The sequence below is a fragment of the Stegodyphus dumicola genome, chromosome X2 (genome assembly GCF_044657685.1).
Source record: "Stegodyphus dumicola isolate Sdum_Otavi_A_Nest chromosome X2, ASM4465768v1".
NCBI classification, from domain to species: Eukaryota; Metazoa; Arthropoda; class Arachnida; order Araneae; family Eresidae; genus Stegodyphus; species Stegodyphus dumicola.
Genome location: NC_140781.1, coordinates 76,524,820 through 76,538,011, shown reverse-complemented (window position 1 = coordinate 76,538,011; position 13,192 = coordinate 76,524,820). Strand labels below are relative to the sequence as shown.

Below are 13,192 nucleotides of genomic sequence, written 5' to 3'. Positions count from 1 at the left end.
TAAAGTTACTTTCTTATTTCACTTGAACTAAATTAAATAACTTTTTAGCTGCCGAATGACTTTACCGTCTTAACTAAGAAAGTCTTAAGAAATTGGCAATAATAAACGTGTGAAGAACAATTAAAACACTTATTGAATCTTCGGCTTAAATTTTACAACCAAGTGGAGTGAAATAGTTCAATATTTACAAGAAAATATTTTGTGGAATGATTAAGAACCTTGTTCCTGAGTTAATGCGTCTTCTGAGGTAACGGCAAGTGAAACATTAACTCGCCAACAGTCAGCACACTAGCGGGAAACGATATGATCATCGCGGTTCTGGGCCTAGGCTGCAAAAGCTCTCTCTGTTTCTAAACTAAAGTTGTCAGTTCCTTATTTAAATTCACTTGGCATGCATTTTCTCGTGAAAGAAGACGAAGCAGCTGAGCTGCATCAAAGATTCAATATAAAAAATAATGTGTTATTTGAAACAAACCTCGCACATCAATGAGTTAATTTTTTTCAGATTCAACAAACAATGAATCAGTTCATTTTGTGTTTCTGTACGCTTGTAAGATAAGGAATGTGTAAGATAAAATTTTGATTTGAAATAGCCTTTATGTTTACTTCTTTGGTTCTTTATTTCCACTTTCAGTTACAAAAAAGTAACATACTTGTAATAAATCTTTCTGAATTACATCACTTTAAAATCAATCCCTGCCATATAATTCTTATATAAGGTTAATGATACCTATACTTACATGACTTCAAAAGTAAAACTAATATTTTTGGCCAATAATAATATTAAATTTGAAATCAAACCTACCTTAACTAATAGAAATAAATCTTTAACATAACTTTACTCTTCTTAATGTAGCACCCACATTGTAATCTAAGTTTTCTTCCCACTGTTTTTGAGGTAATGAAATGTTGTCCGCTGCTTCTATCGATATCCTTAATTCTGTGAATATGAGAAAAACCTGTACATGGAGTGTTTCAGTATGTTTACCTGAGAATGCAGCACTTATAAAATTAATCTGTTCTCCACAAAACGTTACGTATCTGTTTTACCATGCAACATTTACGTCGTCATCAAAAAAATTCGTTACATATATACATTATTTAAACATTTAGACAAAATTTTTAAGACAGATTTTATCGTGACTTGCCTTAAAAAACAACACATTAATGCATTAGTAGAAATTAATTAATATGAAAGTACTGCTGTTTCAAACAACAGCAATCTTTTCAGCTAGGTCCCAGAGAATAGTGTAATCTTCCATCCAAGCTTCTTAATATACGAGCCCTAACAGTAGTACTTCTCTTCTTTAGCATTTAATTTCACTGGCCTACGAAATTACTACACATTACAAAGATCCCAAACATCAGGTACTCAGCGAGAACTCATCAAAAGCATTTCGGAAACTGTAAATTAAGTGTGGTTCAGTAATCAAGGGACAAAGACGTCAGGCACCTAATTTGAAAACATTCTTTGATTCGGCTAGTAGCCCGAGTCATAAAATAATCAGGGAACGAAAACATACGACAGAGTTCTCATTGGATTACTAGGAATCGAATCTCTGAAAGTAGCCGTGGGCTACTGCGGGAAAACAAATACCGCCCCCAACATCCCACCGATTCGCTACTGGGAGCAACTTGTGTTTGCGTCTTCAAATTTCGGGCGCGTTCTCCGGAAGACTTCATTAATTAGTTAAAGTAACATCTTATTTTCCGGAGGATGGGAGGAGCAGAAATATCTTGTAAAACAAGTGAGATGAGAAATTCATCATGTTGCTTTAGAAATTATTAGTGTTATTCTGAATCATTCAGCAATTATCCATTCAGTATAGAAAAGAATAACTAAAGTTTGGGGTGCTCTAAATATTTACATTCGGATATTTCCTGACCAAAACATAAAGCCTATTACTTCTTTACTGAAACTTAAAATTAGGCAAGTTTCAGTCTTAGATTAGCGTTAAATTGTATAGGAAAGTTCTACATATTTTAATGCCACTCGACACACTATCTTACTCAAGGGAAAAATATCCCAAGCCTTTTTTCCAGAGCGGATTAGATTCAATTATTTGATTAGGCAAATAATACGAGAGTTATCCCACTGCAGGAAGTAATGCTTTCGTGGAGGATCTTCTAAATAAAACTTATCAGTATTTTCCTTACACACGAGGAAATATATCAAAATCTCTTGCAACCAGGAAGTATTTATTACAATCTTCATATGAAAGTAATCTAGCAAAAAAAAGTGCCCGGCTGCATCGTGAACATTTAAGACTTTAATATTATTATTAAATACGCCTTACTAAGAGTTGATTTGTGATGGCGTAATCTCTTAGCACGTTTTTGTACCCTCTTGCAATTAGACAATGCTGTTTTGAATAGCTCGTTTTAAATATACCATTTCATATTTTGTAGCTTGAATTTTGGGTATGAATTGTGCAAACTAATAAGCATGTTGTAGCTGTTTAGCTTAAACCTATTTCAAGTGTTAATCTGGAATCTGAATGCAGAGATAAGATTAGATTTTAATGTAATTTTTTAATATTTTTTTAAGTTTCTCAAATTTTTAATAGTAAATATTTTACCACCAACCTTTTAAGAGGATTTTAGGTGGCCGTGTATCTTGAGCGTCTGCCTTGCCTCACAGACATTATACGCTGTATATCCATGACTTCTCCTGGATTTGAATCCGAGCCCTTTGGTATTAAAATCACTGTCACTAACCACTATGCCTTCTGGTCGGCTGAACAAAGTATGCAAGAGTTATCTTCCTAAAGGGAGGGGGAAATAACTCAAGAATTCAAGCTATATGTGGAGAAACATTCGGCTCGGTAGACAGCCCGTTCTGGGATTCTCTGGGATTCGATTCCAGGCCATACGACCAGGGTTTCAACATTTTCCTGCTCAGCAGCGGCTGAGTGGAAAAGCCGCTGAAAACTGTTAGTTCGTGCTGCATTAAAATGCCGGTGAGTATAGTTCCTGAGGGGATATCGGTATCGCAACCGACGAAGGGCTTCTAGAACAGACCAGGAGGCTTATTTAGTTCGCACTCATATATTTCCAAGAATCAACTGTACTGCTAAGAACAAAAGTAAAAAAAAAATATGGCACATTGTGATAGTAGTACGCAGTAAGTACCTGACTCTAAACATGCGAAAAGAATATATGGAAAAATAATTTAAAAGAAATCGTATTAAATGCATATGAAAAGAAAATTTGTACAATTATAATAAATGTATGTGAAAAGAATATTAAAAAAAAAGTAGTTAAAAAGAAATTATATAAATGCATGCGAAAAGAATATTGGCACAATAAATAAATGTATATAGCAGAAGTATGAGCTTTTATTATTGCAGCTGTATGAAAATTACGTTCGATACTAGCTGACATATATTTTTATTTAAAACAGAACTTTCTTAACTTCCATTCCTAAACATTTGTTGTTCCAGATTTCATATTAATAACTGTTAATTCTTAAAAGTATCTGTTCATAGGAATAAATTAAGCAAATATATTTATCTTATCCCCATAAAAAATTTATTGCTACTAGTAGGTATAATTAGAGAATATATACTTTGAATAGAATAGAACAGTATATACTTTGAATCTTTCGTTTCTAAAATCACAATAATGCACGGACCGAGATGAGAAAATGAGAGATCTGCACAAGGTTTTGAAGTAAGCTGCATAACTTCGAAATAAAATATAAACAGCTTTAGGGTAACATGCGTATAAACATTATGAACACATTCAAATATGCAACGACAAAAGAGCAGAAGCGCATTGGTCCATTCTAAAAGCTTCTCTCTCGGTTGCACTACTGATGTGCACTTAAAAATTACGTTGCCGGTGAACGGATGCCTTCATTCTCCGTGTTTCCGGGAGCCAGTTTCCCTTAAAAGGTCCTCCACCAAATATGCAAAAGACCTTCGGGTACTTTGCCTTAATCTAAGTAACCCAATCCGAATTCAATATTTTATCACTCTGCTTAAACTACGCTCGTCAAATAAATTTCTATTCGAAACAAGAAGGTTAAGCATAAGAGAAATTCAGGTTTTCAGTACGTAACACATGAACTTCTTTATGGCTAAAATGGCGCTGATTTATGCCAAAGTGTAGTACTCTGTGGTCAAGAAAAACCCATCTGGGGGGACTTTTAAGCTGAAATATTTCATTCAATGAGCGGAACAAATGACTGCAACGCATAGTTGCTCGGAATTTTTCCTTACTTTCCCCTACCGCCCATTTTAAAGCGCTCGTAGAGCAGAATAAATGACTTCCACAACCCGAATGCACTGGGGAAAAAGTTCTATGGTCATTTTAGACTGCAAACAAACGGTCGCAACGCGTCCTACTTTTGCACGAACTGCGATCAAGCCGTCTTAAAAGTTCATCAAGCATAATAAATGACCGTACTGTGCTGTCACAAAAGCATGTGACGGGTTAATGGAGAATTTTTATACTAAAGCTTGATTAAGCTGCAACAAATGCTCTTAATATAGCACTGTGCACATAAATAACGTTTGTTTTACTAATGTGTGGATTTCTTTTAATATAAACAGTTGTGTTTTATTTTATAAAAAACATTATAGAAATTTATGTCTCTCGATATACCATGATTAATTACTTCATGAACAAGATTTCTTCATTGGCTACTTCTCGACATTTATCTACTTTATTTTTCTACTTTTTCAATTTCTTTGATTTAATTTTAATTAAAACTGTTATGTATCATGAAATAGTTAAATTAAATTGAAGTGTCGATAGTACTCTTCTAAATAAATAGAACCTAAGCAGTATTAAAACGTATATATTAAAACCCGAAGTTAAATTTAATACATATTCAGAAATTTTCCGTAAACAGTAGTTTCTGTCCTCTAATTGGTTCCTAATGATCAACCGGGAGAAACATTTCCCCAAAATGAAACAGGATAAACAAAGTTAGCAAAGTTGTAATAGATTCAAGTTTATTGCACAAACAAGAAAGAAAATTTTTCTCCCTCGCTGAAATCCTACGTGAGTCATGTTTTCTGGTTTATCACCGCTGTTCTTGTAATCCGGCATCCATGTGATTCCATGTGAGAGCGATGTTTTCACTACGATGAGATTGCATCATTTTATTTTGAAATTTATCCAAATACTCGCTTCATATTTCTTTCATTTTTCTCTTCTCCTGAAAGCCTAACCTGCCGCCCAGAGGTTGAAGAATAAAACCTTCGAAATCCGGTGGTTAGATTTGGGTTCCAATCCCGGCGAACGGGCTGGTTATATGGAAGATACCGTGATATTTCCCAAATGTAACATGATGACGCGCCTTAAAATGATCTCCACGAAGGCATTCATTCTGTTCCCTTAGGCAAATAAACTAAAGTTTTAAATTATAATCTAAATAATGCCAAATCTTGAAAGCTATTTCGAGAAATAATGTTCAAAATACATCCTGGATTGATCCCAAAGTAGTTGTCAGTCCTCTGGAATTTGAGTTTTTTCATGTTGCATGCACGAAATGTGAGCTGTATTTCAATAAAATTTAAGAAATAAAGCTTTTCTATTTAATATACAGTGCATTTATGTTGCCTGTACATCTAAAGTTAGTAGTGTCTAAATTTACAAAAAATATTTATAAATCCTATGTACTTACTGTAAGTTATTAGAATCTGCACTACTCTGTCAATGCATAGTTATTTACCTATTTTATACATTATGTGTAATGAGTTACAGATACTGAGATATCATTAATTATTAAATTTAAGATTATTATATTGGTATATTTTCAGATCGAGTTCGAACTAAACCAGAATTTATAAATGGATACCCATCAAACATAACAGCAAAGGCTGGTGATACTGTTTCACTTCAGTGCTTGCTGTCAAGTGACATTCCTCCTCATGTTCAAGTAAGATATTTCGTGAAAATATACTTCATCATTTTTATGCAATCTGTGTTTACTTTATCAGAATGTGCGTATTCTGAAATGAAATTAAATCTCGTTTATTTAAAAGCTTAAGAAGATCGTGAGAGTACAGTCCTCGAAGATTTGTGATTACATATCTATAGAACTGAAATTTTGTGAATGCAGTAATTATAGAAATTAACATGAAGCTTTGAGGTAATAAATAAATTAAAGTAAAGGTTTCTTGAATCTATCTTGTGTTTCTTCCTGAGTCATATTAGATAATTTAATTAAAATTACGCCGTACTGCAGCAAACTCAACGGGATACTGAATCAACCGGGATATTCTCCCCAAAAATATCCCTCTTAAGAGGATAACTCTCGTGTGCTTTGGCATACTCAAATACTCTACTGTGATGCAACAACCGTTAAACAAATCTAGAAAGCAGTGATTAGAAGAAGAAAACGCGAATCCGACTATTATACTTTAGTCGGAGCATCGAAATGAGCATCACAATGCGCAAATTGATACATTCGGCGTCGTCCAACAGTACAAAGAGAAATATGAGTAACCCCTTATTGGCACAAACAGCTTCTTATTGATTGTCTGAGGAAGGTTTGCAGTCGAGCCGTCCATTACAAAAATTGCCACTAGCACTGAACTATTGTCACGAAAGCTTGCAGAAATGTATCATCTGATCTACCTGGGATAACAAAGAGTGGAGTGGTGTGGAGTTCGCAATTGAATCTTCATTCTATCTTAGCACTGAAAATCTCCAGATGAAAATATGAAGCGAAGACTACAATTAGGCTAATTTTACTATCCTTACTCAGTGCCCGTGCGGATTGGTTATGGTGCCTTCAGCAACAACAATGATTACTTTGCCATCTGACTGCAGTATCTTCAAGACACTTCAAATGATATTACCCAGCAGGACAATACGCATATAGATAATACAGCAGGCATGTCTCCTAACTCAGCTTGATCCCCAGATCTCTTGTCAGTTCAGAACCTTTGAGGCCCAAATAATTATTTAATTAATGTTCCTCAGGGATCTCAATACAAAGAGAAAATGTGAACGTTAGTTAAAACTCCATAGACCACAATATACCTGAACAGAATCCGAACATGCATTGAGTCAAAGCCATGTTTTTAAGTACTTCCCTCATCTATGAAAGTGTAGATTATCGCCCAAAAGATTAATCCTAATATGTACCTATCATCTTGGTCATTGAAGGTATGCATGTGATTTCTTCGAAATTAAAATCAGTTTTTTTAATTAGTTCTCTGTCTAGGTGTCGAGTGTTGTCACAGTTTGAGAATTAACACATGTTGTACCATTTTTCTGTGATTTTCATGTTGAAAACCGCCATATCTTACGTTTTGATGATTTATGATTAAAGATTGAATAATCGTACAATCGGATTTATAATTAGCCGACACCTCCTGGTTCTAGCTTATGTAATAAATTTATGGAGTTAGGATACTTGTTATAGACGAAGGACTGCACTAGGTAGTACCCAGGTATTTACCTACAACTTCAGCAATCTGTATGTAATATATATATATATATATATATATTACATACAGATTGCTGAAGTTGTGGACTGAAAGTTAAGAGTGCATGTAGCAGCTCAAATCCGATTGCAAGTGTAAATTGTAATTGGTAATACTAGCCTAAAATCTCTCTTAGGTTTTAAACGCGATTTAAACAGAACGCTTCATAGCATATTGTTCTCTCTACCAACAGCAGCCTGCTATACTGTATACTTGAAACTAAATTCAACAAAATAAGTTTAAAAAAAAATAATAGCTGTATTTTTTTTTCTTTTTGAAAAGAGGAAAAATCTAAACATTATAGTTAATCGAGCTAGGTAACTGAAGAAATAATGATTTAATTTTAATAGAATAATTATAAGCAACTAAAATTAATTATAATGATTAATAACATGCCATAATTTTATGTACATTACATTATTTTTGCTCTTTCGACAGTGGCTGAAGCAGATACCTTCGACGGGGGGTAAGTCTCCAGACCAAGCTTTCCAGGCTGTTAAACTTCTAGGCGAATATTATCATGTCCTGAAATCCACAGAAGTTATTGAAAGAATGGATGGTTCCTTTTTTAGCAAGCTGGTCTTCAAATCGGTACGAGAAACTGACGAAGGAAAATACATTTGCTTGGGAGCTAATGCCATGGGATTCAGGTCTCGAAGTGCCTTCCTTACAGTCCTCCCGAGTAAGTAATGCATTTTACAGACGGTGGGAAACTAAAGGCATCTTTTCATCTTAATGTTTTTTTATAAAATATAACCTTTATTCTTTAAACTTTGAAGAATTAAAGTGAAATTAAAATTAACCATATTTTATTTCATAGAATTTGAACATCACCGTATAGCTTTCGCGGATACAGTACAGAAAACTTTTAGAGATTTGACTTTCTGCTTTCATGACTTTTAGCTCAAACTGTTGAAGACTAAATGTATCTTTGTTCTAAGTTCATCTATCGATTCCTGCGAATTCGCAAGAGACGTAACGTGCTGCCCGATAACATCCTACATAAATCTGATAAGCCGCAGCTCCAGGGAAAGAGATTTCTGGAGAAGACAAATTTGATTGAGATATTGTGATAAAGATTGGACATTATGGATCTGTGTATCACCCTGATGAAAAATAGCTTTTTGCGATATAGATGAATAGCAATTAAAATACTAAATATTGTTTGAATATACCTTTTCATTGCAAACTTTTTCTACGCTAGTTCGTTCCACATAATTTTCCATAATGCATGCTGAATTATCTTTTATTATCTTGTCTTTATATGCTTATGCAATCATCGACGCTTAAATAGGAATTTAACTTATCACCAATGAAATGGTGTCATTTTTCTATTCAAAGAGTTTAATAGCCTTATGTTGAAATTGATGCGTAAATGAATTGCGGTAAATCACTTCACAGAAAAAGATACATAAACCCTCGTCAGCTAATCTAATCAGCCAATTATCTCTCAGCATTTTATGAGAGTGTTGTCTATATCAGAAGCAACATTGTATAACAATCATAAGGAAATTTTGATTCTCTAATTTGTAGCTAGTGTTATTGTTACCTGATAAGTCAAATTCAGCATACCTAACTCTAGACTGGATAAAAGAAACAGCGACTGGTACTTCAAAATTAGGTAAGCTAATAAGGTATTTCTCCCACTTTCCTGGCGTGCCTTCGTGGTGTAGTGGTTCTGCACGCTGGGCCGGTATTCCAGAGGTCCGTGGTTTGATTCCCGGCAAAGGCGGTTGCTAATTTTTCATCTTGACTGCTTCCAATTAACCTAATGTCTCTACAAGCTTAGCAAAACATTATATAGATAGACAGATAGATATTCGCTATATGATTTTTATATGAGAAACTTCTCAATATATTGCTAAAGGAAGTATAAGGTACATCAAAACGATTGCTCGGTTTGGATAGAAGTAAAACTAAACCGAAAATATACATTTTCACCTTCCTTTATTATAGAAGCTCCAAATTCCTTTATGGTAAGATCATATTTTGAATAACTGACTAAGGGTACTTGCGTTCCAGTGCAGTACACGCAAAAACTTGCTCTCCATGGATCCATGCACTGCAGCTGTTTTCGATTTAGCCTTATCCAGGGTGCGCCACAAGGAGGCCCACTATATTATATCCCTTGCAATAAAGATTCTTTCAGGATGATATGATGAAAACGAGATGGAGATCAACACTGAAAAGTCAGTGTATGAGGCCTTTACCCTAAATCGGGAACCAACTGATATGAATATTGTATATAAGGATGCTATGCTAAAAGATCACATAACACCAAGAAATGGTGTTATGTGATTGTGTTCTGTGACTACATATGGGAAACGTATTCGATAAGAAGTTAACTTGGAAGGTACATGTCGAAGAGGTTACTTCAAAGATCAGGGATTTTGAAAAGACTGGCAGGTGCGAGGTACGTTTGCTGCTGAGACATTCTTAATTTAACGTTTAAAATGTATTTTGGACCTGTTTTAACCTATTTCTGGGAGCCTCTTACACCATGTAGTAAAGAGGAATGAATAACTTAGAAGTGGCCCAAAATCGAATCCTAAGACTCATTATTGGTGCAGTAAAAACGACTTCAATCCAGGCTATGTTATTGCTTATCGATAATAAACCCATAGCAGATATTATTGATGAAAAATCCTTGTCTTTTTGAAAAATTCATTCGTCTTCCAGTTAACACTCGGAGGAATTATGATGCAAACAAGAACAGAAAATTAACTCAGGCAGGTTATATTCAGAGAATCCTGACCATTAAAGAAAGATTCGATATCCCTGCTGACTGGACATTTATATGATAGATACTGGCAGGCCAGAGATAGACTTCAATATTTCCAGTCTGTTTGACGTATGTTTTCTTTTGAAATGTTGTAATTTTCCCTTCTGATCTTGGACTGGACATTTATATGATAGTGACTGGACATTTAAGTCAAAAGCTTCCCTATTTGGGGGTTAAACTTTTCCCTGATTTTTTTCCACTGATGAAATGTTCACACGAAATTGATTCGAATTCGGAATATACAAGAAAATAATTGTCTATCTCCTAGATCCTTCACTATATATGTTACAGTGAAAGACCGAAACTGGAGAATATCGACTATCACCGGAGAATATCAACATTCACCAAATACGTCGGTGAAAGACCGAATATTTCACTACATTCTTGTATATTCGGACCCTCACCGTTGTATGTTGACAATCACAGATATGCTCTGATGAAAGTCGAAAAGAGAGGTCATAAAGTGCCGTAATAGTTTAAGTTGTTGCAATAAATAAGATTTGAATCACATAATTTAGTAAGTTTTTTATTACTTTTATTTTATTTTCTCATTTAGAACGTACTGTACAATTAAGTAAGCTTTTAACTTCTATTATTTTCCTTTTTCATTTTGAATGTATTGTGTGTTTTAGGTTCTCATGTTCTTAAGTTCTTATTTCAAGTCCCAAGTGCGTTTATTCGCGATTGAATTACGGAGAAGAAAATATAATATTATTATATGTTCAACGTTCACCATTAGTACATGGTGAATGTCGACATTGACCGGTGTAAGTCAGAAATAAGAGTATTTGGAAAATATTTCGGACATACACCAAGAGACTATGTGAATGTTGATATTCACCGGTGAAAGTCAACATTCTCCAGATTTCGGTGTTTCACCGTAACATATACATAAATCTCCTACATCATTCACACAGTTCGTTCACACACTATGCATGTTCTCACTGTGATCTTCATAAATTCTTCAATCAGCTTACCAATTTACAATATTTGATGACACCTGATGCTTTATAAACTTAATGGTTTGGGTCCCTAACAATTAATGTACATAGGCAGATTTTTAAGAACACAATTTCTCATTTTTCTCTGGAATTGCTACATTATCTGATCTTCTGTTAATACAGGTTATGTATGAATTTTACATGAATTGTGTTACAACTTTACACAACTACAATTTCAGGTTCGGAGAAATGGTATTGATTAATTATTTATGAATAAAAATTATTCACATTTTATTTTCCTTCTAAATTGATAAAATATACTAAGCAAATGTGAATTTCCTTATAAAGAGCTTTTGAAATATATTTTTATAATAATAATAATAATTTACACTGTCTATTTTATTTTTCTTCCAGGAATTTCTCCAAACATGTATAACCAAACTACTATAGTTATTCCTTTTCCGTTGCTTATTGCTGTCGTAATATGTGGTGTTATTATCTTAGCTGGTCTTATTGGACTTCTGCTATTCTGTCGCAGTCGTCGATACTCTTCTACAGCTTCAAGAGAAATTTCCTCAGCAGCAACAAATACGACCAGTAGCTCATCATCTAAGACCGGAAGCAGTGGTACAGCGGAGATTAAACACTCGTACGCTGAAATGAGATGCCATCCACCAAGAACTGGGATTAAGGATGAGCTAGGTGTGACATCATCATCAAGGATTTACATAGCGCCCGGCCAGTTTCATAGGACAGCCATATTAATTTGAAACTTTGCATTGTTCGATGTTTGTAAACGTTATTGATGTTTGTCGTTCGTTATAGAAATCTGCCCTTTGTTATGTTTCGTTCTTTACCATGTGGTAAAGGGCAATAAGCAATCAAACTGAACGTACTTAACTTAACGCAAGCGTTAAGTAACTAATGCTACATCAGATAGTTTTAATGAGAAATTTGAAGTACACAACTAGATTTTTTAAACATGTAAGGACTATTGTGTGAAGAACTTCAATAATGACTTTATATTATTTATCAATTTATATTTATCAAATCATGAAGCACAAAAGACTTCGAAAAAGATATGAACTCTTTGCTTTGCATCAGCAGTCTAGACATCATTTATGAATCGAAAGTAAAAGTGAACAATCATAAAGGTTTTCTGGTTACTTACTCGCTATTTATAAAGCTTCAACGTTTGTAAAACATTCCATCAAAATTTGTAAGGTTGACAGCACGATATAAATTCAGTTAAAGAACTTAAAAGAACTGACGCACGAACTGACTGCAATTTTTATATGTACATAATGAAAGTATATATAAAAAACAACACTTTTAGATTATAACAGTAAATATTGATTGAAAAAAGGATAGCTTTTCAATAGTGTTGCATAAGTAAAGTTTTGGGTTAAAATTATAAAGCATAAGATTAGTAGAAAACGAATAATATTTCTAATGTTAGATTACTTGCAACAACACAAATTTTAATTTTCTCTTTCTTTCTTCTCCAGATAATTAAAGTAAATTACTAGCTTAAATTAATTAGACATTTTGAAACCCATCCAATAGCAAGAAACGAATAAATTATGGGATGAGCAACAGCTTGAATAATATTTCTGTAAAGAAGAAGTAGAAAGTAATTATAGATATATTAGTAATTTAAATAGACGTGTGATTTATCCTGAATGTCTAAATAGATTCCATTGTCTTAAATATGCAAATAGATGCAAAATATCTGAAGCTCCTTTGTTAGAAATGAGACGTAAATAATTTTTGATGGCTTGAAAAGAGGACACTGGGATTAGGGGATACTGCAATTGTTTCCTTTTAGATAGGTAGTCATAATGACAATCGATTTTCATGAAGAAAGATGCGAATTCGAAATAACTGATAATTCAGTTACGATTCTGAAAGGCCAGATGTTTCATATTATACCATATCACTGTGAACTCTATGTGCAATGTTGTATTTGTGAATTTCAAATGAATTGTTAATGAAATCATATGGCTGTAGTTATCGTTGGTAAT

At 33.8% G+C, this 13,192-nt stretch overlaps 1 protein-coding gene across 1 annotated transcript; it reads left to right on the top strand.

Annotated features, from left to right (window-relative positions):
- Positions 1-2,661: 2,661 nt before the first annotated feature.
- On the top strand, positions 2,662-12,806 carry LOC146992780 (fibroblast growth factor receptor-like 1). The gene is made up of 4 exons (XM_085808798.1): positions 2,662-2,746; positions 5,772-5,890; positions 7,884-8,127; positions 11,583-12,806. Exons 1-4 carry the CDS (start codon positions 2,662-2,664, stop codon positions 11,936-11,938), a joined length of 804 nt encoding a protein of 267 aa, XP_085664924.1. The 3' UTR covers positions 11,939-12,806.
- The last annotated feature ends 386 nt before the right edge of the window (positions 12,807-13,192 follow it).